Source organism: Gallinula chloropus (assembly GCF_964237585.1).
Source record: "Gallinula chloropus genome assembly, chromosome: 9".
Classification (NCBI taxonomy): domain Eukaryota; kingdom Metazoa; phylum Chordata; class Aves; order Gruiformes; family Rallidae; genus Gallinula; species Gallinula chloropus.
Window position 1 is genome coordinate 2,541,938 of NC_140094.1, and position 27,331 is coordinate 2,569,268.

The window sequence follows — 27,331 nt, forward strand, 5'->3', positions numbered from 1 at the left end:
ATGGATGCCCGCCGTGGCATCACCACGTTGCTGCTGCTGCTGCTGGTCCTGGCATGGTACCCAACGCCCCTCTGCGCAGGACCCCCGGCCGGAGGTAAGCCCCCTGCTTCCAGCCAGCACAAGGCTTGGAGCGGTGGGAAAGCCTGGGATGGGGGTAAGGCTGGGCTTTGGGAGCATGGGGAGGGATGGGGAGCCAGTGGAGAGCGCTGCGAGCACCCACGGGTGCAAGGCTGCCCCTCCTTGCGGTGTGGGAGCCCGCCAGCAAGCTGGTGGGAGCAAAGGAAGGGCAGCTGCCCGTTTTTTGGGCAGTGTGCTTGGGCCAGGTTTGCCCCGTGGGGAAAGCCAAGGGAGGGAGTGGGGCTCTGAGTCCCGGCTGCATCCGATGCTTTCCCCCTGGGGACACGCACAAATGTGGTGCTGGGAGGGATAGGGCTCACTCCCTGTGTTTTGGGGTTCTGGTCAGTGCTGTAGACAGCACCTGGGAGAGAGGCACCTTCCCTATTCTGCCCAAGCCCTGTACCACTGGGATGAAGCACGGGCATGGCCATGGCTCCCGTGGGGAAGCCGGCACTCCGTGCCCATGCTTGGCCTTGCTACAGCATCCAACTGCAAGGGCTGCCCCTCTCACCTGAGGAACAGGGTGCTTGGAGGGTGCTGGTGGGAAGGATGGAGCTGGGTGGCGTTTCCAGGGCACGTGTTGCCTTCCCAGCTCTACTCTGTCTATCCATCCTGTGTGCCTGGGGTGTGGGGGTAAGGCAGAGGGGTGCAGAATCACCCCCTTGGGTGATGGGGTGTCTGGGTTGAGGGTCTCTCTGGGGGCAGAAGCCAAGGTGCTAAAGGACGTGCTGGCCTCAGGCAGTGGGGAGGGCACAGGACGCTCCCCTCTGCACAGGGACCGAGCTGGGAAGAGGGGTTATTCCAGGCTACAGGCTGGGCATGGAGCAAAGTCAGGGATTTATACCTAATTTTCCCCAAGCAGTGGCCAGGTTGGACTGCACAGCTCTCAGCACGGCGCTGTGCCCTGCCTCAGCATCCCAACGGCCACCCTGCAGCCCCACTCCCATCCTGTGCCTTCTGCCTCTCCTAATGGTCCATTCCCTCCTCTCCTGGAGGATGCGGGTGCCTGGGGTGGTCTGACCCTCGGCAGGGTCTGCGGGGTGTGGGCATGGGTCTCACCCTGCTGGGGACAGCTCCATGCCTTAGCCTGATCCTCCCAAGCTGCGCTCAGGGTGACCATTTCCAGTGGATCAGCAGTAGCCACAGCTTCAGAAGTGTGTTTGGAGGGGAGGGGGGTGTTAAAAGCTCTTTATTGTTGTTTTCCCCTAACTAATCCAAAAATTAACACCTCAGTGAGCTGTTTCCCTTCCCCAAACTTACCCCCCCACACACCCATCCCAGGGCAGCAGGTTGGGAGCTTGCTTTGGCCAAGCACTTTACAAAGGAATAGCTGATGACCTCTGTGCTTTTGGCTCCCCAACCATCTTCCCATCAGTGCGAGGAGGAGGGTGAGGACGACCCCAGGGCCCAGCCCTGTGTTCCTCAGCACCTGTGAGGTCCTTTTTTGTCCCCGTTCCCTGCCTAGCAAGCAGGTGGCCATCAGGACACGCTCCTCTCCTTCCTTCCCACCTCCATCCTTCTTTTTCTGAGGATGCCCAGCAAAATGAGTAGGAAAAATAAATAATCCCCTTTTTTTAATGAAGAAAGCAGTCTTCTTCCTTCCATCCCTTACCTTTCCACCCCAGGCAGAGAGGGGTTGCACCCTGCAGAGCTGCTGCCCACTGGGGTGCCCGGGATGGCTCCTGAATTCTGTGAAAGATTTTAAGCAACCCCAAAAACCAGTATGTGGCTTTCACCAGCACCTGCCAGCCCCCTGCCCAGGTAACATCCCCCCAAGGTGACATCCCTGGGGGACAACTCCAGGGATCATCTGCCTGGCATGGACCCATGGGGCTGGGATTAAAAAGGGGGTTTCTCCATCTTTTTTTTGATGCTGGGGACTATTTCTGCACCCCAGATGAAGCAAATGTGCCAGATGCAACCCCCAGGGTCTGGGCACCCACAAGCTGCCCTGTCAACTCAGGACCATCCCTGCTGAGACCATCAGCACTGATGCCAGGGTGTTCCCATGGTGTCCCATCCCTCCATCCCATGGCATCCCATCCCTCCATCCCCAGCAAGAAAAGCCACACCAGGCATGGGCAGCGTGTTGGGCTTGGTTTTTTAGGGGTGAAGCGTGTGTTTTACGTTGCCCCCAAGCTCAGGATCAGGGGCTCCGGACGTTCTGCCCTGGATGGAAACAGTTGCTGTGCACATCAACGAACCCAAGATCACATCAAAGAGGAACAACCCTTCCTCACATCTGTCCTCTTGACATCCAAGTGTGAAGTGTTGGTAAACTGGTTTTAGACAGCCTGGCTCTCCTCCAGTTCCCAGTAAGGTCACCCACAGGCTGACCCCACCCCCAAAATCCTTCTCGCTGGGGTTAATGAGGATGGATGTGTGAGGAAGGAATCAGCAGTAGGGTTCACCCCAAACTTCCAGCAAGGGGATGCCACAAATATGCTCCCCAATCCCCCCAGCAATCTCAGATGGACCTCAGCAGCGGTGATGGGGTTCTTGGGTGGGCAAGCGACCCCCCGTTTGTCCACACCCACCCAGTGCAGGCTACCAGCTCCTGGGCAGGGAACAGCATCTACCCAAGGGTACCCACCCGGGACTCCCTCCTGCCTCATCCAGGGTCATTCCTCTCCCTCCCCACCCCCCAGCTTTTGGAAATCCGACCAATTTATTCAACCTTTCTCCTTTTTTTATGTGTTTTGAGGTCACAGCTCTGAGCAGCTGGAAAAGTTTTCCAGCCGATGGGAAAGAACAGGGAAAAAAAAAGACAAGACAGAAAAAAAGGAGGGAAGGGGGGGGGGGGAGGGGGAGACCCAAACCGGTGCCGTGGGAATCGAGGAGGAATATTCCTGTCTCGCTCGTATTTAGCAACAGAGGGCTGTGGGCAAATATATAATAAGCACATTCCTCCCAGATCGCAGGACGGGGTTAAGCTGGCCCGGAGGAACTCACTCACGTCAGGTCGAAGGCTGGACGGGTAACGGGACTTGGGAAAGGGGGGGGGGGGGGGCAGAGCTAACTGAACGCTGTCTCTGTGCCTAAATAAAGCTCAAAGCACAGACTGTTCGCAACAGGCGTTGGCTCAGCCCGGCCTCCACTCCCAGGGGCCGCTCCCTCGGCCTTTTCCAGGTGCCTGGAAAAGCCAGGCTGCGGCCTTGTCTCCTTTTTGGGAATCCAGCTTCCCTGAGCGTTAGCATCACCCCCTAGAAAGTCCTAGAAACAACTTGTCCACTTGCCTGGGCATCCCAACTCGTGCCCAGTTCTTCTTGGAGGGGGATAATGTAACAGAAAAGCTGAGGTTGGGAGAAGCACGTTATGATCTTCCTCCCCCAGCTGCCCGCGGTGGGAGCGGACACTCCCCGTGCCGTGCTCCTTTTACTCCCAAAATCTGCCAGAGTGGGGCTGGAGCTTCCTGTTAACACACCCACCGCAAGCAGAGAACCAACATTTTGCCAAGTGGAGCCCAGAGTCAGCCAAAGCCAGGCCTACAAACCAGGGGAGCTGGGCTGCCACGGCTCTTCCCAACCTCTCAGGCCAGAGAGGATGCGGCTTCGCTCATCCTCAGGGCAGACCAAATAGGGCCTCCGAGCATCCTCCTGCCAACCGTCAGCGAGGTGGGGTGAAGGATGTTTATGGCCTGTGTCCTGGCTCCAAGAGGGTGATAAATTCCCCTTTTCCATCCCTCATCCCGGTGCCAGTTGCGTGTCGCTCCGTGCAATACCTCCGGGAGCTGCCCAGCGCCCAACGGCTGCTCTTGGCTGCCTGACAGCCGGACAGACGGACGGTAGCAGACAGAAGGCATCCCGGGAAAGGGAAGGCGCTGCCAAAACTTGATGGGAGAGGAGAAAGTCATGGGGCAAGCGGCAGGGTTTGGAGGTGACCGGTCCCCATCACGCGCGAGACAAGTACCAGTCATCCCCAGCCGTGACTCACCAGACATTCAAAGAGCCTTCCCAGGCGGTGACTCAGCTTGGGATGGCCCCGTGAATCCCCGTGGCTTCTTTTGCCCAAACCTTGGCTTTCTGGGGTTGTTTTATCTCCCCATTGGCAGGTTGGTGGGGAGAAGGTGTGGCAGGGGGATTGGAGCTCTATGATCCTTGGGGTGCCTTCCAACCCATGCCATTCTATGATTCTATGAAGCTTGGTGAGGGAAGGAGGTTTGGGGGGTCAGAGCCCCCAGCTTCTTGCAGTGTGGTCCCTAGGCATGTTAATGGATGTTCCCCATCTGTGAGATGCTGTAAGCATCCCCCACACCCTGGTGCTCCCCAGTGCGCAGGCAGGAAGCGATGCAGGGGGGGAGAGGGGGGAGGGGGTGTCACAAGGAATCTCCCATCCCTTTTTTCCCAGCCTCTGGCTGGATTTCAGCCGGCCTTCGAGGGTTTTTTTTTTCCTCATCCCATTTTTTGGGCCCCACAGGGGTCATTTCCTCTGGGATCAGGGGAGGAAGGAGGAAAGATTTTTTTGGCCCGAGGTAGATGTGGCTGAGAAAAGCCTCCTGTCCTGCCCTGCAGCCCTGGGAGGGGATGTGTGCACCCGCTTCCACACCCCCACGCAGCCAGCTATACGTCCCTCCTGTGCTAGAAATAGAGCAGGCGTTTATTTTCTCTATAAACATCAGCCCGCCGCCTGTTTCTCATAGATGGAAAAGCCAGGCAGGGGGATAACAGGGGGGTGAGGAGGACGAGGAGGAGGCAGGGTGGGGAGGGGGACCTCTGAAAGCATGGGAAGAGGAGAGGAGACAGAGCTTTTGGGAGGGGGCGAAGGAAATACTCATTTTCTTCGCCTGCAAGACAGGCCATGCAGCATGTCAAGCCCAGATGTGCAAAAAATACCCTTTATTTCCCTTTCCACACTGCAAACACCTTTCCCTCTGTGTGGGGATGCTTTTCTCTGCCCCTTGCAGCACGCAGTGTCCCCAAAAAGCCGGATGTGGGGTACTGCTGGTGCTGCCCTGCTACAGGCAAACCATCCCAAGTGGGACACATCGAGGGCAGGGCTGAATGATGCAGTTAAAGTTGGCAGGTAGCTCCTGGCAGAGGTTCAGCATCTCCATCCATGCAGGGATGGGGACGGGCTCGGGAACGGGCATCGGCTCAGTTGGGTGGGCATGGATGGGATTTGGGGATCTGCGGGTGGGATGCGTGCCCCAGGTACCCTACTCCCCCCATCCCAAAACCCAGTCTCCCAAGGTGTTGGGCTGGCTGGGGTTGTCCCGGCCACGTGCCCTCTTGCAGCTCCAGTGGGATGCAGCCACAGTGTAGGGAAAGCTGTGGGAGTGAGGAACTAGGATGTGCTGGGTGGAGCTGGAAAACCTGCCAGGCAGCAGGACGGGGGAGAAGGCTTGGGAGAGAGGGAAAGAAAGGAAGAAAGAAAGAGAGGGGGGCAGGAAAAATAGAACAAACCCCAGCTTGGGATGGTTTGGAAACCACGTCCTAAGGGGCTGATACAATATTTCCAGGCCAACTCTTCTCCTGGCAGCGGGAGCCTGACTGAGCCTGAGTCACGCTGCAGGGGACGGCACAAAAGCCCCATTGAGCCTCCCGCTTCCCTAAATCCTCCCACTTTCTTCCCCCTTGCCTCGCTTCCCAGGGCTCAAGTTCCAAGCACCGCTTCCAACCCTGGGCTTATTCCTTAAATCCCTCCAAAGTCGTTTAACCGCGTGTTGTAAAACGCTCTCCAGCCCTGCTCCTGCTCGCTTCAGGGCTGCTGGGCCTGGAGGTGCACACCCCACTCCCACTCCATTCCCATTCCCCCTCCTAAGAGCATCTTTGTGAGGGGGATGCCGGCGGCGTGGGGCCGCGGCAGTGCCAGCAGCTCCGGGCTCCTCACCCTCCCTTCCGTGGTTCCTGCATCTGGCCGAGCAGGGAGAGCGCAGGAAATACCATCAGCTTTTAGGGCTGCTTGAATCATCGTAAAACCACGCTGGATAAGCTGAAGGCTGAAGCTCTGGAGCTCCAGCCAAGCCTCCCCGGACCCCAGCTATAGCAGCTCCCCTCACACCGCTTCCAAGGGCAAAGCAGGAGCAGCACACGTTATGGGCACAGGGAGTTTGGGGGGTGAGAGCTCCCGGCTTCTTGCAGTGTGGTCCCCAGGCAGAATTAGCAGGGGGGGGGGGGTGGGCGTATTTCCCTGTTTTCCCCTGACCCCAAAGTCCGTGGGCTGCAGAAAAAAAGATGGATTTTTGTTATTTTTTTCCTTTTCCCTGAGGCTGTCACGGGGGGAAGGCGAGCGGGAGAGCAGCTGGCGAGGGAACTGGGAGAGGAACTGAATTAATAAACACAGGCGGAGGTTCTTGAAGCGGCGCGGTGCAGCCAGAGGTAGGGGGCGGATGAGATGCTTCTGGAGGCTGGGGGGGGTCAGCAGGATGGAGATGGAAGGCATGAAGCATCCCAGCACAGAGGCTCTCCTCCTGCACCCGAAACAAGGGTGAGGGCCACTTCTAGCAAGGGCTTGGCCAGCAGCACCCAGGAAAAAGCCAGCAAAACCACAGCCGATCCCCTTCCCGCTGCCGATCCCCTTCCTGCTGCTTTCCAGAGATGTCTGCTGGCTGGAGGTCCTGGAAAGCACTGGCCTCGGGGAGCCCCGCTGCGAGGGAGGGCCAGGTGGAGAGTGGGAGGCAGGGACTGGAGCTCTCAATTCCCCTTGCCAGAGTTTTGGGGAAGCACGTACAGCCCTGGCTCGGGTGTGCGGGAGCTGCAGTCACTGGCTGAAATCCTGGGGATAAAACCTGGAAGTGGGGGGGAGAAAGTGAAAAGAAGGTCCCACTTCTCCCCATGGAGCCAACAGGGATGGGTCCGTGCAGATGCTGCCCCATCCCATCGGTCTGGAGGCTGAACCCCAGGAGCAGCAGAGCAAGGAGAGGCTTTTCCCAAGGCTCTTTGAAGGGCTGGCTCTGTCCCATCCCAAATGCTTAGAGGCAACTGGCGTCCTGCCAGCACAAGGGAAGGGGACCCGTGAGATGTCCCCAAGATCCCCACTGGGCTTGGATGCCATCGCTGCAGCCCTCCTGCTGTGCCCAGGCTCTTGCACGGCTCTCTGAGCATCCCCAAAGGCAGCAGCCCCCACCAGAACCCCCTTCCCAGGTTTTTAGGCACCCTCACACCCTGGCCAAACCCAAGGGCTGCCCTGCTGCGGCTGTGTTTGCCTTAGCCTGCCTTGCAGGCTGCTCATTTCCTCCAAGGCCATAAATAAGACCACACCATAAACCAAAGGGAACACAGCACATAATGGGAGCCTTTCTCTGAAAGCCCATCAGATCCCTTCCTCCTCCAACCCCTCCACCCTGTGCAGGGATGGGGGCTCAGCCCAGCCCCCCCACCACCCAGGATGCAGTCGGGATGCAGGAGGCTGTGGGTCCCGTTGCACATCGCAGAGCTGGGCTGGGAATTAAGGAGGGTGAAACCCTGGACCACCCACGGTGGAAGGAGGAGGGATGGTCCCACTCACCCTGACTGCGCTGGGAGCTGGGATGGGAGCTCAGGGACACGCTTTGACAGGGGAAGGAGGGGTTTGAGTAGCAGAGTAGCATCTCCAGGGCTGGGTGGTTGACCTCCATGATCCTCCAGTGTTTGTATCCCTCCCCACCCCCCCCCAGTCCCTCCAGTGTTGGGACGGGCACAGCCTGGCTGGCGACAAGCGAGCTCACTACCTTATAAAGTCATTCAAACAAATCCAAAAACCAACCCCAAACCCCAACGCTGAACAACTGGGAGCTGCAGAGGACAGCACCAGGCTGGCCGTGGGGCATCCCAGTGGCATCCTGTGGGAATGGGGGAGTCAGGGCAGCATCGGGCGCCCTGCCAACACAGGGGCCGGTTGTTGGCATGGGCTGGTGGGCAGGAAGGAGGGCAGCCGGCGGGCTGGGCTGTACCAGCAGCCGCACAAGCCCCAGGCTGTTCGGGCAACAAGGAGCCTTCACTCCCCAGATGTTTTTCCACCATCAGAAAACTGGTGCGGCCAGGGTGGGGAAGACAGAGAGCCTTTCACAGGGTGTGTTGGGAGGGGGGCACGTGTGTGTGCATGGGGCTCTCCTGGCACCCGAGCTGGTAATTAAAGAGCTGCTTTAATGAATTCCAGTCCCCTCCCTGCAAACACACATGGGGGCCACCGGCCCTGGCCCTCACCTGCCTCCCACCACAGCCTGAATGAAGCCTTGTTGAGCGGCCAGCCCCTCCCCAGTGCCATGCCCCCTCCTCCCCAGGCAGGCTTGAGCAGCTTCTTCCTCCTCAGCCTCACAGCATCCGCCTCAGCCTCAGCCTCCTCCTCCACGCAGAGGGACATGGGTCCCTTAGGGTCTTGTTTGTATCCCCCAAGCACCCTGCAACGTGCTCCGTGAGCAGGGCTGGGGATGCCCCACGCCCAGAGATGGAGAAGGTATCCATCCACCAGCTCACCTTTCCCTTTGTGTGCCCAGGGGGCATCTCTCTGCTCCAAAAAGCCCTGGAGCTGCAGTGCTGGTTCGCTCTGGAAACCTCTGTGTGGAGCTTTGCAAGCTCTTTCCCTCGTCCGGGGTTGGGAGTTGGCTCCTCCATCCTCCTACGTGCTGGGGAAGGGGGGTGGAAGAAGTCTGTGTGCTGAGATCTTAAAGCATGGAGGAGAGCCCAAACCAGCCCCACTGAGCCCCAGAGCAGCCCCAGGAGCACACACACCCCTCTCTTCCTCCCCAGCCCAAAGGCCCCCATGAAGAGGGGGATCCCTTCCCATCCGTGATGCTGTTCAGGACCCATCTTGTGCCAAAAAAACTCCCTAACCACCAAAAAAGCAGCAATCAGAGAGGCCAAACCCACTGTGTTTTCAACTAGAGGAGCTGGGGGAGAGGACCAGAGCATCTTGGAGCTGGCATGTGGCTGGCAGCCGGGGCGGGTGCCGGGGCAGTGCCGGCTCTCACAGAGCCCTTACTTGTTCACCGACCCCAGCAGAAGCCAAGAACCCCCGGGGCCTCGCTCCCGGCCCCTTGCTCAGAGTTTCTGGCTCGTCATCTTGTTTCTTTCAACGCAGAAAAAATAAAAACCACCCCAAAAAAACCCCAAAACCACCCACCCGAGTGACACTGCAGCCTATAATCTGCTGGCTGCTGGCCGGCTGCTCGGAAACTGTGACGGAGGCTCCTCTTGCCTCATCAACGGCTTTCCAAGGGCCTGGCAAAGCAGGGGCAACCCTTTCCTGCAGGCCACAGAGATGGGAACATCAACTGGTTTTAGGCAGAGGGAGCAGGAGAGGCCACCCCAACCCACGGCTAGGACATGGGGACCTGCTGCTTCCTGTGATGGGGTGGGGAAAAGGGCCAGCTGAGGCATCCCCACCCTGGGATGAGGCTCAGCTCAGGGCAGGATGTACCCACGGTGTGATCATGGCACCCTTAGCTCACAGGGAAAGGTGCTTTTGGATCACAGGAGCCGCATCCTGGGATGCTCGGCTGCAGGGGAGGCTGGGGGAGCAGCGGACATGTCCTTGAATTTACTGTGCACACCTGACTCAAAGCCAATGGCCAAGTGATGGGGATGGTGCAGCCCGTGCTGCAGAAGCTCCTTCCAGGGCAAAATGCATTTGGGAAAAAGGAAAACAAGCCAAAACCCATTCCATCAAGCTGTATTTCCTACGCCTCTTGCAACAGGGAGGGAGAAGAGGAGAAGGTGAAACCCCTTGTGGAAGAGAAATGCCACAGGTCGAGCGGCATTCACAGCCCAGCTGTGCTGCAGAGCAGAGGAGAGAGGCCCCGAGATAACTCTGGGGTTTGGGCAAACAGCAATAACTCACCCTGCTCTGCTGTTGAAGAAACATCCCAGCGCTTCCTAGAGCCAGGCAGGGGTCCTTCCTCCTCCTCCTCCTCTTCCCCCGGGGCACCCGAGCTTTCCGTAGCTTTTTATTAGTAGTATTTTATGAAAGAGGAGAAAAACATGCCTGGCAGCTCCAGCAGAACCGAGGCAGGACAAAATGTGCTGGCTGCAGGAGCTGCTGCCCTTTGTCACGCTGGAAAACAGGCCGGCGGTGCTGGCCTGGCTCCTCCAGCCCCAAAACATCCCCCCCTACACCACCCAGCACCCATGGGAGATGCAGCCTCTTGCAAACGCTGGGACAAAGCAGTGATGAGACCCCCCCCCCACCCTTCCAGTACGGCACGCCGGGCCTGGGTGGTTTTGATGGGACCCCTGGAAGGAGGGAGCAGGTCAGGTGAGGACAGGGCCCTTCACGGCCCTGTGAGGAAGAGCAAAGCTCCTCTGAGTCACCAGCGGGGCCCAAGGAGACAAGGAAGCCAAAGTGCCCTGTGCCAGCGGCAGGCACAAGGGCCAGGAAAGGCGCGGGCCTGAGTAAGGCGCTGGCAGCCGTGCCCGGGGCTGAGCAACGGGCTCGGTGTTAAAACAAGGGCTGGATGTTTCCATTGCGGCCGCTCCCGCCCTGCCCAGAGCGGGCGCCGGGCCTCACACCACCCCTGTTATTCCTCCTAGGAGAACACCGAGGCCTTTTCTCCGTCACCAGCTGTGGGAGGTGATTTTTTATCCTTGGGGTCTGGGCAAGGAGATCTGCCCCCTTGAAGGGCTGGGAAGAGCAACCCTGTGGAGGGGACAATAACCCAACGCAGAGCGCTCCCGCTCTGCCCATGCTGACCAAGCCCCTCACCGTCACTTCTAACCATGGGCTGGTTTTAAAACCTCAGCACCTACTTGTTTCAGTGTTGGGTTTTCACTTGCTGGAGGCAAGGAAGGGGGGGAAACCTGCCCAGTTCCTGCCCGTTCCCACCCTGGTCAGTCCCACAGAAACTCCGTTGCAATAGGAAAAGGCAACCCAAAAGCAGTATGTTTCCACCCAGACCTCACCATGGAGGTGGCTGGTTTCACCCCAGCACCCAACCTCCATCCCTTGCCCCCTCCAAAAAAAGAGCAGGGGCCAGGCTAAGGCCCCAACAGCACTTGAACTCCAAACGTCGTCCGGTGACAGACAGTGCTGCCGTGAAGCTTAACAGGCACACTCTGCACACATACAAACTCCAGCACAGGGGATTTTACAGACTGTGACTACATATGGACCTAAAACGCTCTCACCCACCCCCCCTCTCCTCCCTGACATATCCTCCCCAAACATTCCCAACTCATGGGTCTCCCAGTGTTTATACAGAGCTCGTTTCCCACCCCCCACATTCCCCCCATGGGTTGCTCCAGAGCTAACTGGGATGGGTGGCTGGGCACCACGGATACTCAATGCTCATGCAAAGCTCCTACATGCATTAAGCCAGCTTTAAAAAAAAAAAAAAAACAAACCCAAACCAGCTATAACAAGTCTAAAATTAAGCCTGGGCCGCTCCCTGTGCTTTTAATTCTGCCCTCTCCCTCCTATGCCCTGTGACACAGTCTCTCATTTCACGACCACATGCCATTGCGCTGAGTCCCTGGAAGGCTGATGGATACCAGCGGCGTTGGGTGTGTTCCAGCCAGAGCTTCGGGCGCCCCGTTCCAGCAGAGGTTTCCATACGAACTCACATCCACATATGGATCGCAGGCGTTTATTCCTCCAGCGCCTTCAGACAGAGCAGCTGCCCTCAGGAAGGCTTAGGTGTTGCAGGAAGCTGTTGGGAAGCAGTGTGAAAATAAAAGAGAGGAGGAGAGCACAGCGTCAGCTGAGCTGGTGGCATCCCCACACAGCATCGCTCTGTTTGGCAGAGACATGGGCACCAGCTGGGAAATCCAGCCCAGGCACCAGGGGAAGGGTTTGTGCTCCTCTAAAGGGAGATAGATGCTGAGGCAGAAGTGGGAAAGGCCTCCTAATGCTCAGGAACTGGGCTCGAGGATGTGCTACTGGGACGTAGTAGGGGGTGGGGTGTGTCCTCCACATGCTGTGTGGGCAAGGAGAAACACAACCTCTGTCCCTAGAAATCCCTTCCCTTAGGAAAACCAGGAAACAGACTCCTCTGAGGGTCTTTCCAGGCTGCTGGGCTCCAGCACGCTGTTGTAGGGCAACTGGGCAGCACAGGAGGGGACGGACTGATGGATGGGGCTCAGGAGGCTCCAGATTCCCAGCACCCAGGCAGACAAGGGCTTGTGGGGAACGTCTTTACCTGCCTGACCCTCTCCTCTCCCTCTGCAGCCTCTTTCTTCGGGGACAGCTTCGTGGAGATGCCGCTGGCTGATGCCTCCAGCACAGTGCGGCTCCACCTGCAGCTGTACACCAGCCAGAGGAACGGGATGCTCTTCCTGGCTGCCGGCCAGCCCGACCACCTCCTGCTCCAGCTGCAAGCCGGCAGGCTGCAGGTCAGCACCCCAACACCTCCATCCCCCCCATACTGACTGGGTTCCATCCAGCGCGAGGAGGAAGGGGCAAGCACCTGGAAAGGGCATTCCACAGGGACAGGCAAAGGATGAGCTGAGAGGATCCAGAGAAAGGAGAGGTCTGCATCAGCAGACTCCCCCATCCCACAGCGGGTCAAGCCCAGCTGGGGTGTGGGAAGGGGTGGAAGAAGAGCAGGGAGCATCTGAGGCACACATCCTGCCTCTCCTGCAGACCGGGCTGGGCCACCAACCACTTCCAAACCAAAGCAGGAGAGTGAGTGAGCAGCTGGCCGGAGGTCTCCTTAATGCAGACCATGTGTTCTCAAGGTCCACCAGCTTAACCCTCTACTTAAGCAGGCTCCAGGCTGCTGCCTGCAGGAGCAAAGCCTGCTATTTCCCCTGCCAGCTCCCAGGGAAAGGGCTGGAAGTGGCCCAGGATGCTGGGATGGAGGACAGGGAGCTAGACAGAGCAGAGAAAGAGGTCCCAGCATTTGGCAGGGCTCCTCTGTACAGGGTTGGAGGGGTGGGGGGAGAGGAGAAGCCCAGCTATGGGGCAGGGACCCCAAGGCAATAATCCTGAGACTGGGGTTTGCAGAGATTAAATTCAGGGAGCAGGATGGAGGAGGGATGCCCACAGTGGGATCTAGCCAGGGAGGGAGGAACATGCACAGGAAGAGGAGGGCAGGGTGAGCAGGGGAAAACCAAGAGATTAAAACACTTGGGAGCCCCCAGGAACGGGGGCCACACTTCCGCAGGTACTTCCTGGTAGGTGGAGGGGTGTCTCCTGTGCTGCCCTTGCTTGAACCGAGCCCTTTCCGTGTCCTTCTGCAGGCCAGGCTGCGTTTGGGCTCGGAAGAGGCGACGCTGCAGTCCCCAGCAGAGCTGGAGCTCGCTAACCTGGCGGTGCACGACGTGGGGCTGCTGGTGGAAGACGGCAGAATGACGCTGACCATCGACGGCCTCTTCAACAGCTCTGTGGACATCGCAGGGCCTGTACGGGAGCTGGACATCCAGTACGGCCTCTACGCCGGCGGGACCGGCAGCCTTGACCTGCCGTACCTGACTGAGGCCAGCTCGCCCTTCAGAGGTTGCCTCCACTTAGTGACATTCAACGGCCTGGATGTCCTCTCCCCTCTGTCCTCTGATGGCAGCTCCAAGATCTTCCACCGGGTCCAGGAAGGGTGCAGCACACAGTTCTCTGCGGAGCCCGAGGAACCCTTTGGGTTCCCAGGGCCACACTCCTACGTTGCGTTTCCCACGTGGGATGCAAGGGAGGAAGCAACCATCGAGTTTGTGATAACAACAAGCATCACCCAGGCCCCCCTCATCTACCACGCGGGGCTGGAGAACGACTTCTTCTACCTGGAGATATCCAACGGGCGCCTGAGAGGGTTTGTTGAGAAGGGGAACGGCATCATCATCCTGCACAACAACGTCTTCATCAGCGACGAGCAGCAGCACTACGTCAAAGTCCACACAGACATCCACAAGTTTGAGATACTGATCGATTACTACGCCTCATCCACGTCCAACCGGGGCATCAACAACTACCTGGACCTCCAGGGAAACCTCTTCATTGGAGGCATGAATGAAAAAGCTTTGCAAAGGCTGAAGGAGCATCACCTCGCTTTCATCTCTGTGTGGACCATGACCAACAACTCTTTTGTTGGCTGCTTGGAGGACCTGCGGATAAACCTGCAGAGGAGGAGCCTGCAAGATGCTGTGATCACAAAGGACATCATGCCAGGCTGTGGAAAGCAGGAGCACTACTGGGACTATGAAGAGGTTTACGAGCAGGATGAGGCACCCACCTCCCCACCTCCAGATGGCTGGTCGGGAGCACCAGGCCTGGTGGTGGAACCATGCCGACCAGACAACAGCTTCCTACCCGCCTTCAGCAACATCAGCAGGCTGCTGCACATCAGCCCCCTCATCGTCTCTGAGGGGGCCACGGCCTATCTGGAGTGGAAACACGCCCAGCCAACGGTAGACTTGAGTCTTGCAAACATCCGGCAGTCCCAAATCCTCTTTAGCATCACCAACGACCCTAGGCATGGCCAGCTAGAGCTGGATATTCCTGGGTCCAGGAGCAGAAGGAAGTTCACCTTGTTGGACATTGTGAATCGGAAAGTCAGGTACGTCCACGATGGTTCCGAGGGGCCCATGGACCAGCTGATGCTGGAGGTGACAGTAACAGCCCAGCAAGGGATCCCTGAGTGCTTGCGACAGGGGCAGATGTACCTCCTGCCCATCATGATCAACCCCATCAATGATGCCCCGCAGGTGGTCTTTCCCCAGGGGAACCACATGACAATCCTGAAGCACACGCGGAAGCACCTGAGCACGGACATCCTGCAGGTTGTAGATGATGACACGTCCTGTGATGACCTGGAATTCCAGCTGCACGGCGGGCAGCAGCTGGAGGAAGGTTACGTGGAGTATGACTTCCAGCCTGGAGTCCCCATTGAAGAGTTCTCCTGCAGGGACCTGGAAGCAGGCAATGTTGTCTATGTGCACCAGAGCGGGACGAACTCACAGCTCACCTTGCAGGTGAGTGATGGCACTGTCCCAAGCCCCATCGCCACCCTGGGGATACTCGCCATTGACCCCGAAATTCAGCTGCGCAACAACACCGGCCTCTCCATCTCCCAAGGAGGGGCTGCACGCATTACCACGGCCAACCTGTCAGTGGAGACAAATGCTGTGAAGCAGCACGTTGCCATCCTGTATGTCCTCACCGAGCCCCTAAGGTACGGTGAGGTCCAGAAGCAAGGGAGCATGGGAGGGGAATGGAAAAAAATCGAGTCCTTCCACCAGCAGGACCTGGAGCAAGGGCGCATCCAGTATTTCAGCACAGACACGGAGCACCGCCTGGAAGATGTTGTGGAGAAGCTGAGGTTCCAAGTCCAGGTGGGGCAGAAGGTCTTGCAAAACAACACCTTCCTCATCAGGATTAAAAGAGCCACCATTAAGATGAGGACCATGGTCCCTCTCCAGATGAAGAACAAAAGGCACAGAAACATCACCAGTAAGGAGCTGGAAGCAATGTGGGAAGATCCAAACTCTGCCCCAGTCCCCTTCCACTATGTGATAGTCCAAGCTCCCAAAAAGGGAAACTTGGAGCTGCTCGGGAACAGGCTGACTGAAGGCTTTGGATTTACCCAAGATGACCTGCACAGAAACCACCTGAGCTACAGCGCGACCATCAGGAACTCCCAGCAAGCCGAGGACACCTTCCAGTTTCGTGTCCGTGCTGGTGAGCAGCACTCTCCTGTCTACACCTACACAATCAGCATCGGCGGGGACCCCGACGCACCAGCCCTGACCAACGTCCTCCTGACCGTGCCAGAAGGGGGACAAGCTGTCATCTCCAAGGACCACCTGTTTGTGCAGAGCATGAACAGCATGGACTATGTCTATGAAGTGATCGAGGGGCCAGCACACGGAAGGCTGGCCTGGGCAGCATCCCCTGCCTTGGCCTCCAGAGAGGAGATCATGGAGTTCACCAATGACGACATCCTCCAACGCCGGCTGCTGTACCAGCACGACGACTCCGAGACACTGGAGGACGACATCCCCTTTGTGGCCATCAGGCAGGGCGAGGGCAGCGCTGACTCTGATGTGGAGGAGGTCAGAGGTGTTTTCAGGGTCTCTATCCAACCCGTCAATGACCACTTCCCATCCCGAGTGGTGAACAAGGTCTTCAACGTTGTGCGCCATGGGCAGCACCTGCTGACAACAGATGACATCGCCTTCACCGACAAGGACTCTGGCTTCTCCGACACGCAGCTGGTGCTGGCAAGGAAGGACATTTTGTTTGGCAGCATTGTGTCTGCGGATGACAGGAGCCACCAAGTCTATCGGTTCACACAGGATGACCTGAGGAAGAAGAAAATCCTTTTCGTCCATTCTGGGGCTGACCGGGGCTGGATTCAGCTCCAGGTGTCCGATGGTCTCCACCAAACCACAGCCCTCCTGGAAGTACAGGCGTCGGACCCCTACATCAAAATTGTCAACAACACCGGCCTAGTCATCCACCAAGGGAGCCGAGGGAGCATCGACTCTTCTGTCCTCAGCCTGGAGACCAACATGGACATCAGGTCAGATGACGAGATACGGTTCCTGATAACCACCCCACCAAGGTGGGGGACCGTGCTGAGAGGGGAGCAGCCAGTCATGGCCTTCTCCCAGAGGGACCTGCTTGCAGGAGAGATCTCTTACCACCACAACGGGAGCAGAAACACCCAGGACGAGCTCCAGTTCACTGTAGAAGCGAACGAGGTGGTGGTGGAGGACACACTGGCCATCAGCGTGTTCTTGGACACCCATCCCAGCCCCCTGCGCATAGTCAACCACAAGAAGATACCCGTCTTCCAGGGGGAAGCAGTTGGGATCAAGGAGGAGTACCTACTGGTGAGTATCCCTTTCTCTAACCATTCCCCAAGCCCACATCGCTTTCCTGGCCACCAAACCGACCACAGCCACTGGTGGGACTCCAGTTACCTGCAAAGGACCACGTGGCCGTTTCAGGCTTTGCTGGGGGGCAGAGATGGGCCAGGTTCAGGCATGGTCTCAGCAATAAGGTAGCTCTGGCAGTTCCTCCCCCAGCAAAGCCTTGGGACACTGCGCACTGGTGGGCAGTGGGGCAGCCCAATCTTGCAGGCACAGCCCCCCACTCATGCCTTGTCTCTCCCCACACTCCCAGGTGACCCATGAAGAGATCCCTCCCCAGGATATAGTCTACCTAGTGAGCAGCCCCCCAGCCTCTGGCTTCTTGGCAATGCTTCAGCAGGGCCAAGACCCGAATGAGCAGCCCAGCCTGGACCCCATCCAGTCCTTCACTCAGGAGGACATCAATGACGACAGAGTCCTCTACCTTCACTCCAAGCCAGAGGAGGAACGCGACCGGTTTGTGGTGGATGTCACGGCCAGTGGTGCAGACGCACTGCAGGGGGTGGTGGTGAGCCTGGCCATGCTCCCCATCACCATCCCCCTGAGTGTCCGCAACCTCACAGTGCCAGGAGGCGACTCCGCTACCCTCTCCACGGGCATCCTCAACATCCCCAACGCCGACTACAGAGCTCTCGGCGTGGAGTTCAGGGTGCTGAAGCCTCCGCAGTTCGGCACCCTCCTGAACAGCGAGCGGCCCGAGGATGGTGGGCTTCAGAGTTTCACCTGGAGCCAGGTAGAGCAGCCGATGGGGGGGGGTCTCCCGGGGAGGGGAATTGGGAATACCTCAGGGGTGGGCTCCAGTCCCCTCCTCCCAGGCTGGTGCACAGGACCCTTGCCCAGCAGGGCCGGTGGCCTGGGGTCTCCCCCAGGAGGGTGACACAGCCCCTGTCCCTCAGGTGGAGAACCAGCAGATCCAGTACAGGCAGGATGGTCCCCGGGCGCAGGCTGACAGCTTCACCCTCCTGGCCAACGTCACCGCGATGGACCGGCAGAGCCAGCCCAGGACCGTCTTTGTCACCATCCTGCCCCGCAGCTCCAAGGGCCCCCGGCTGAGGGTTAACGCCGGCCTGCAGGTAAGAGCGGGGCGTTATGGGGTGGGGGGGGGGGGGGGGGAAGAAGGGGTGCAGTCCAGCGTAGGGGACCCCCCAAACCCACGCCTGGTCCGCAGGGCAGAGCCGGGATGCAGACCAGAGGCAAGTGATGGGCTGCTGGAGTCAGGGAGGCGGATCCCCGGCGGGCCGAGGCTTTGCGGGAGGAGGAGACTGGGCTGTGCCGTATGTCCCCACCCCTCCTCACACACCCCACACACCACCCCCCCAAAACACACCCCCGTCCCTCCCCGCCGCCGATACCCAAACCGCCCGCAAGATGGCGGCAGCGCCCCGCAGCACCGCTCGGGCCTCGGCCGGGCCCAGCTGCCACGGCGGCAGGCGGCCGGCGGGCCCACGCAGCCTCCCCGCTTTGCGGGGGGCCGGCAGCCTCTTCACCCTTCCCCCGAGGCCCGGAACCATCCCCAAGAGCACCCAGAACATCTCGCCCACGTTCCATCGCCACAGATTGGGAATTCCTTAATTAGCCAGGCAGATCCCATCCCTCTCCTCGGTGTCTTGGGCTGCCCATCACCTCCTTGCCCCAGTCAAGGCCGTTAACGAAGCATCACAGCAAGGAGATAATTAGTAACCATGCAGGAGAGCCAGCCTGGCAGGACCATTCCCAAAAACCCAGGGCTTACCCTCACCCATCCCAGGATTTCCCAGGCTGGCAGCAGGGAAAGCGGCTCCTTCCATCAGCATCATCACAGTGACTTTGGGAAGGGGTCCCTTTGGGAAGGAGTCGCAGAGCCTGAGCTCCAGGGAAGGTATTGGAAGGGATGGGTACAGGCTGGGCACCATCCAGACAAGGCTGCCCAGCAAAATTTGGGGTGGGTGTGCCTCCATCCCCAGCCGGCCCTAGCTCTATACCTAACTGCTGCCTTCAACTACACCCCAAGCCCAGGGAGCTCAGCACCTTCCCAGCACATCCCTTTTATAGTGAATTAAGTGTTACCTCCATGATCTGCCCCAGCTGTGCCAAACCCCCAGCTCCTTGACAGAGAAGAGTTAACCCCTCAGCTGCTGGGCCCTGGGCAGCCCCTCACCAGAGGCAGCAAAGTCCTTCTCCCCTCGCTGAGGGTCCCTCTATGCCTTATTTTTAGCCAGTCCATTAGCCCGGTGGTTGCCAGGCACCTAGGGAACCATGCCCTCCCCTCCTTACACCACACTAAATAAAAGGGGTGAAAAGAAAGAAAAAGCTCCCAAAATAAACCCTGAGGCAAAGGATCCATCTGCCTTGCGGTCCTGGTGGATGACAGGTGGGCCATGAGCCAGCAGTGTGCCCCAGGGGCCAAGAGGGCCAAGGGGATCCTGGGGGGCATCAAAAGGAGTCTTGCCAGCAGGTCACAGGAGGGGATCCTCCCCCTCTGCTCTGCCCTGGTCAGGTCCCACCTGGAGTGTTGTGTCCAGTTCTGTGCTCCCCAGTATAAAAAAGCTGGGGATCTCCTGGAGAGAGTCCAGCGCAGGCTACAGAGATGATTAAAGGCCTGGAGCATCTCCCCTATGAGGAAAGGCTGAGTGAGCTGGGACTCTTCAGCCTGGAGAAAAGAAGCCTGAGAGGGGATCTGATCAATGGTTATCAATATCTGAAGGGTGGGACACAGGGGGACATGGGCAGCCTATTCTCAGTGTCTGTGGGGACAGGACAAGGGGTGATGGCCTCAAGTTGAAGCACAGAGAGTTCTGCACCAATCTGGGGAAGAACTTCTTCCTGGTGAGGGAGCCCTAGGACAGGCTGCCCAGGGGGTGTGGAGTCTCCTTCTCCAGAGATATTCCAGCCCCATCTGGATACCGACCTGTGTGACCTGTCCCAGGGACCCTGCTTTGGCAGGGGGTTGGACCCAATGAGCTCTGGAGGTCCCTTCCGACCTCTACAATTCCATGGTTCTTTCCATTGGGATCCCCTGACCCTGGATGGGGATGTGGGGGGTTAACCACAGCTGCCCAGCTCCCCGCAGGGAGGGCTGTGGAGCTGGGCAAGTCTCCCTGCTCCCTGCAGAGCACTGCTCAAACATCCCAGGGCTCAGGAGAGGGCCCAGCCCTGCTGTGTTTGTGCTGTGGTAAGAGATGATTTCAGCGTTTAAAGGTCAGGCCGGGTCCAGGAGAGAGATTGCACAAAGCTTTCCTCCGCTGCAAGCACTGGGGCGGCGGGAGGGGGGGGGGGGGAGGGAATGGGGGTGTGTGTGGGGTGTGTGGGGTGCGGAGTCCATCGCAGGGCTGGGAGATAACAGGCAGGGTTCAGACCCCACAGTAGAACCACCCTCCCCAAGGAAAGGACATGGAGGATTAGCCCAAAAGCTGCTTTTTTGGGGGTTTGCATGGTTGAGGCGGGGGGGGGGAAGGATGGCGGGATGCCACAGAGAGGAAGGCTCGCTCTGAAACACGCAGGCACGCTCCTGGCCCTGTTTCGCCGCCTCCCTGCGCGCTCTCCCAGGGAGCGGAGGCGACACGCAGGCTGAGCAAACACAATACGCTGAGTAAGCGAGAGCAGGAACTAGGCGGAAGCCTTTAATAATTCAGGGAGGACGGGGAGCCTGATGGTGGAAGCGGGGTCAGCCCCGCCGGCGCGGGCGAGCAAAGGCGCTGCGGGCCTCAGCAGGCCACGCTTTGGGCCTCAGTGGGCCTGCGGCTGCCTGTCCGTCCCCCGCCACCTCAGCCTGCACAACACTCCGACCCTGGGGAGTTTTCCTTGGCGCTGAGCCCCCCCCAGGGTGTGATTGCAATGCCAATGGGCGCTGAAGTTTGGGGTGAGAGGGGGGTTGGGCTGGGAAGGGAGAGTGAGAGCAGCCTCGGCACGCATTACGTGGTGGAGCGGCAGCTCCTGCTGCAAGGACTTCAGCTTCTGCACCGGCTCCGTGTCCAGCCACACTTCCCCCACCCCATCTCTCCCAAAAGCTGTGTTTTCCAGCCCGCCTCCCGCTGTCCCACAGGGACTGCCAAGGGATTTTATTTCACTGCTGGCACCCACACCCACTCAAGAAATGTTTTGGGCTAGGCTGGCTGAAAACAGCAGCGAAGAGCTCATCGTCTAACCCAGCAGCTCCTTCAGCGCCTGGGTTGTTGTCCCTTGGGTCTGTGGGACACGGGCCGGGCTCAGGATGGTGTGAGATGCCGAGCATCCTGCCTCTCCACCCTGCCCAAGCTGCGGCAAAGCTTGGTCTGTGCTTCCCCCCCCCAATTTTGGGGCATGCCGAGGGTGAAAGGTAGCACTGAAGAGCGTGGGCAGAACCTGTCTTGCAGCATGAGATTCATCCCTGTGGTTTGCCAAGATGGAGATATGGCACAGGATTGGGAACGGGGAAAAATTGTTGCCTCCAGCTGGAGAAGGGAGATGCCAGGCGCTTTGGGGATGGCAGCGTTCCCGGTGGGGTGAACGGGCACCTCCGGCCAGGGTGAAACGGCCCTGGAAAGCTGTGCGGTGGCCCTGAGCTCGGCTGCATGCTTATCATTCCTGGAGAGTTTGCCAGGGCGGCCTTGCTGCAGCCTTATGAGGGGGTGGGTGGGATGGGTGCTTTGCTGGGAGCCCAAGCTGGGAGAAACACCCAGCCCAGGAAAGCTACGTACGCAGTCACTGCGTACCTGGCAGCAGCTTCGGGAACGAGTTTGGGGGCTGAAAGCGATGGGGAGGGATGTGGCAGGCACAGGGGGCCTGGCCACACGGCACGTGCTGGCAAACACGGTGGCAGTGACGTGGGACTGGGAAGAGGCCAGATGATGGAGGCATCATCTGGTGTGCCAACAAAGCAGCCTTGTTGGGCTGGCTGGGAGGCGCTCCAGCCACCTGGAGAAGCGGTGTGAACAGGGACAGGGGTGTGGAGCGGGATTGGGGGAGAGGTGCCAGGGGGCATCCCAGGGGATTACAGCCTCTCTCCCTGTCCCCTAGCTGAGGGAAGGGGCCACAGCTGTCATCGGCCCTCACGTCCTGAGCGCTGAGGACGAGGACTCCCCGGCAGAGGAGGTGACCTACTCCATCCAGCCACCAGCCAACGGAAAGGTTGTGCTGAGGTCGGCGCCCGGTGCTGAGGTCCGGCGGTTCACCCAGGCCCAGATAAACAATGGCCTCATCCTCTTCGTGCACCAAGGTAGGGCAGGACCCACCCCCCCCCTTCCCCAGCATCACCCCCAGCCCGAGGGAAGGGACACCACAGGAGGAAGGGAGCCCTGTGCCACCAAAGGCAGATGTAACCCCATCACCCTGGCCTGAACCATGCCAGGTTAATGGGGGTGCTGCAGCAGCCCCCTCCACCCAGTTCTGTGCTTTCCGCAGGGCCCCTGGATGGAGGCTTCGCCTTTGACCTGTGGGACGGCGAGAACCTGTCCCCAGGGCACTTCTTCCTCATCAGGGCCCAGAGGGAGCCCCTCATCAGCCTGGCCAGGAAGGAAAGCCTCACGGTCTGCCCAGGTGGGTAGGGGCACGCTCCCCAGCCTCCTGATTCGATAGCAAGGGGCTCTCAGACCCTTCCACCACCCCCACCCAGAGATGCCCATGGCACCTAGTGAAGCCTGAGGTCCGTGCTTGACGTGTTCCCCAGGTGCCCGTCAGCCCATCACCAGCCAGAACCTGCAGGCAGTGAGCAACAGCCCCGCCGCCTCCAGCGCCCTGTACTACAGCGTGGAGCAAGCCCCGCGCCTGGGCAGGCTGAGCACCGCCCAGGGAGAGGAGATCAGGAACTTCACCCAAGCCCAGGTGAGCCTTTCCCTCCCTCAGCACCCCAGGGCACAGCCCTCCCATCGCTGCACCCCGAGGGTCCCAGCCTGAGCCCCCATTGCTCTCACCTTGCTCCCACCCGGCCCAGCAGAGGGCTTATGTCTCGCCACTGCCCTCAGCAGCACGCAGGTTTGCCCATCCTGCAAGCTCTGTGCTGTGCTCCCCCTCAGAAGCAGCCTTGCCCAACTCTTAGAAGACGCTGGGCAAGCTCAGTCCTTCTTCTGAGCCTCAGTTTCCCCGGCTGCTGGACAGAAGCATCCTGGTAGAGAACTGTGAGTTCTACCACGCCCTGGCTGGTGGTGGTACCCCATTTCTTACCTAAGAAGGGCTTGGCTGTTCTTTCATAGTGGTACAATGCCCATCACACCAGACATGCAACAGATGCACCCACCTCCCATGGGGTAGCACCCATTCTGGATTTCTATTTCGCCCTTCAGCAGAATCACAAGGTTGGAAAAGACTGTTGAGATCACGAAGTCCAACCGTTCCTGTCCTCTGCTAAACCATGCCCCTAAGTACCTCATCTTTTAAACACATCCAGGGATGGTGACTCAACCTCTTCCCTGGGCAGCCTGTTCCAGTGCCCCATAACCCTTTCGGTGAAGAACTTTTTCCTCATGTCCAAACTGACCCTGCCCTGGGGCAGCTTGGGGCCATTTCCCCTTGTCCCATCTCCTGTCCCCTGGCTGAAGAGACCATCACCCACCTCTCTGCACCCTCCTGTCAGGTCACTGTAGGCAGTGAGAAGGTCTCCCCTCAGCCTCCTCTTCTCCAGGCTGAACACCCCCAGCTCCCTCAGCTGCTCCTCTTATGATTTCCCTCCAGCCCCTTCCCCAGCCTGGTTGCCCTTCTCTGGACTCGCTCCAGGACCTCGATGTCCTTCTTGTGGCGAGAGGCCCAAAACTGAACCCAGCACTTGAGGTGTGGCCTCACAGAAGAGGAGCTCACAGAGTTTCTATTTATTTCTAGGTGGACAGAGGGTTGATTTTCTACCAACACGAGATGCCAGAGAGGCCCTTCTGGCTCGCCCAAGACGCCATCCGCTTCCGTGTGGTTGCCCCCACAACCATCTCAGATTCCTTCACCCTCCTTGTGCTGATCTCCTTCGAGGCCACGTGTCCCCAGCTCCCAACTCAGCTATGGAGAAACACAGGTAAAGACAGGGAGAAACCAGGGACAAGCAGGGCTCCTGAAGACACCTCTGTGCAATCTCCCATGGCCACCCAAGCTCCAGCTTTGACATCATGTCAAGCAACATCTAAAATTGTGCCCACCTTTCTGCTGGCTCTCTCTGCAACTCCTTCCTTCCCCATCTTACCCAACTAACACGTCCCAGTTGGTTCTCACCCCTCTCCATTTCTCCTTTGCCTGCTCTGTCTCGCTCTTACATGGGTCTGCTCTCCTCTCCAGCAGATCCTGGCTCTTTTCAGGGATGATGGACTTTGGGATTTTCCCTTTTTCCCCCAGGTCTCCAGCTTGCAAGGGCTCAACGGGCCGAGATCAGCACCTCAGTCCTGGATGCCTCCAACCTTCTAAGCCAAATCCCAGCACCCGAGAGGGCTGCGTATGACGTCGTCTTCCTGGTGTCGGAGCCGCCGGCTCACGGGCAGCTCTTGGTGGCTGGTGTGCCTCTGGAGCGTTCCCAGCCATTCTTCCTGCAGTCATACCTGGCCACAGGACGCCTGGTGTACGTCCATGGTGGAGATGGCACCTCTGAGGACCGTTTTGGATTCAAGGCTTGGCTCCAGCCCCGGGCGCAGCAGCCCCTCCGTCCTCCACAGGACGGGGTGGTCATCTCCGAAGCTTTCACTGTAACAGTGACCGGCAGCAGCCAACCACCGCGGGTGCTGAGACGGCAGGAAGTGCTGCAGGTCCCAGCGGGCTCTGTGGTGACCTTGTCCCAGGAATACCTGGATGTGGCAGACCCATCGGGCTCCCCAGCACAGATGGTCTACAGCGTCCTCCAGAGACCTCTTGCCGGCCACCTGGCCGACGCACGCGACCCGCGGGAGCCCATCACCCGCTTCACGCAGGCGGACATCAATGCAGGCCGCGTGGTGTTCGTCGCCACCGGCACCCACGCCTCAGGGTCCTTAGCCCTGACCCTCTCTGATGGCCACCACCCTCCTGCCTTGACCTCTCTGGAGGTTGAGGTGGTGCCCACAGTGAGCACCACCGCCAGCCCCGTGCTGCTGGAGGTTCCCCAGGACCTGAACAGGGCTGCCGTGTCCCACCATCACCTCCTGGGAGCCCCGCGGCTCGGGGCAGGCAATGCCCTGTACAGGATCACCAGGGACCCAAGGTTTGGCCAAGTGCAGGTCAACCAAAAGCCGGTGCGGGGCTTCTCGCAAAAGCAGCTGGACCGTGGGGAGGTGACGTTCACCTTCACTGACCTCACCTCTCCTGAGGACAGCTTCCAGTTCCTCGCCATGTCCCGGGCGGTGAACAGGACCGGCGTGGTGAACGTGACCGTCCGTGCCTTGGTGAAGGCTCAGCCCGGCAGCGTGTGGCCCAGGGGCACCACAGCCCTCCTGGACACCAGCATCCTGGATGCCAGCGAGCTGGCCAACCACACCCAGAGCATTCCAGTCTTCAGGATCCGCAGGGCGCCCCGTGGCAGCCACATCGTGAGGGTCCCCGGGGACCCAGGACAACCCACCACCCCGATTGAGACCTTCAGCCAGAGCGAGCTGGAGCAAGGGCTGGTGGGGCTGGAGGTGCTGGATGCTGGGAAGACCGACCAGCCCTTGCAGAGTGACAGCTTCATCTTCGAGCTGGCAGCTGCTGGTGTGCCACCAGCGCTGGCGTCCCTGGGGTACAGCACTGAGCCCTACAACGCCTCAAAAGCCTATGGTGTCACCCTACTCATGGCCCCCCCAGCACCCTCACCCCCCATGCCCCAGGGCACGGCACGGAGCAGCCCCAATGCCAGCGAGCTGGGGGTGCCTCCCACCTCTTGGCTGGGTCCCGGCACCACCCCCAGCCCTGTGGAAGGGGGCACCTTCCTCAGCTTCATCGAGGCCAACATGTTCAGCATCATCATCCCCATCTGCCTCATCTTCCTCCTGCTGGCTCTCATCCTGCCCCTGCTCTTCTACCTCCACAAGCGTAACAAGACGGGGAAGCACCACGTCCAAGGCACCCCCTCCTCCAAGGCCAAGAACGGGGCTGTGCCCGACCAGGAGACCTTCCGGAGGATGGACCCCAACCAAGGCATCCCCCTAACAACTGTCAATGCCCTGGATGGTAAGGGCACGGGTCCCCCACCCCAGGGCATGGGTCCTGGGGCACCGCCGGACCCCGAGCTCCTCCAGTACTGCCGGACTTCCAACCCCCCCTTGAAAAACAACCAGTACTGGGTGTGAAGGGCTCAGGTGTGGGGGCACGAGACCGCCGGGGGGTCCAGACCTTCCTGGAGCACCGCCGGCCATGTCCTCTCGGCTCTTCTCCTCCTCCTCTTTCCCAGGAGCTGGCATCCTGCGGATGCAGGAGGACCCTGGAGGTACCGGGGGGCTTCCCATCCAGCCCACCCAGGAGTCCCAAATCTCCAGGTGGCTTTGAGCAGGGGGTGGGTGGGGAGGGGGCGGGGGGGCACTGCAAAAGCAAGTGGGGGCAGGCGAAATACCCAAGCATCCTTGGGGAACGCTGACTTGGGGGGTGCTCATTTGGGCCACCCAACCGTGACATCCTCAGTGGGCAGCACCGCCCATCACAGGGGGGATTGGGAGGGATGGGAGGGTGTGTTTCGCTCTTGAGGGGAGGGGGGGGCGTGTTTTGCTCTCAGTGAGGATGAGCAGCGGCTTGCGCTGAGTCAGGCTGGAGTGGGAGGGAGGGGGGGGGGGGGGTGAGGATGAAGCTACCCAAATCCCCCAAAGGCTAGGCGGGCTGAGACACTGGAGCAGAGGCTCGGAAAAAACTCCGCAGCCAAAGCCAGGGGAATTTAAGGAGTTCCCCACCCACTTGGAAAACACAGCACCCGCCTCGCTCTTCCTCTGCGTGCTTGCTGGGTGTTTCATAAAGCACATTGCACCGAGCCCCAGGGGGGGAGGGTCTGGGGGGGTGAGGGGGGTAGGGATTGGGATGGGGGGGCAGGTAAGATGCCCTCTACACACTCACCTGGGCAGCGTGAAACCAGAGAGGAAAGCGGAGAACCGGAGCCAGCGCGGTTTTTCCACTCCACGCTCCGGTCCGGCGGAAGTAAACAGAATAAAGTGTCTTTTTCCGAGGTGCCTCCGGGTTTTTCTTAAGCCAGCTCCTTGCCAGGCCTAGTTTTTAAACCCCAGCGAGCTGCTGAGCGACGTTTGGAGGGCGATGGCCCAAATTCTGGGCTCTTGCTCAAAATTTTTCCCCAGCCTGGAGTCCTAAAAGGCTGAAATTATCCGAGGAAAAACTGAGCGCTCGGCTCAGGATGGGACCCAACAATAACACCCTGTCCTGCTACAGCTGGGAAGCTCATCACACACCACATCCCGCTCTGGGTTGAGCCGAATTGAACCCGCCCTGGGCACCAAAGCATCACGCTCATGCCCCTCTCACAGAGAGTAAACCAAACCCATCCCCAGTGTCAGGGTACAAACCCCTCCCCAAACCAGCACCCCCTCCCTCCCCACCCCCAGGAAGATGCTGCCCCCAAATCTCCAGCAGAGCTGGGATGTTTGTTTGGTGTTTTCCCAGCTGCTGGTAAATCCCATCTGTCCTGCTTC

At 59.4% G+C, this 27,331-nt stretch overlaps 1 protein-coding gene across 1 annotated transcript; it reads left to right on the forward strand.

Annotated features, from left to right (window-relative positions):
* On the forward strand, positions 1-26,155 carry CSPG4 (chondroitin sulfate proteoglycan 4; the record flags this gene model as incomplete). The annotated part of the gene is made up of 10 exons (XM_084268100.1): positions 1-94; positions 12,196-12,359; positions 13,209-16,790; positions 17,083-17,562; positions 17,726-17,902; positions 21,804-22,002; positions 22,188-22,322; positions 22,453-22,607; positions 23,598-23,781; positions 24,096-26,155. The coding sequence occupies 10 exons, from the start codon at positions 1-3 to the stop codon at positions 25,991-25,993; spliced, it is 7,068 nt and encodes a 2,355-aa protein (XP_084124226.1). The 3' UTR covers positions 25,994-26,155.
* Between the last annotated feature and the right edge of the window lie 1,176 nt (positions 26,156-27,331).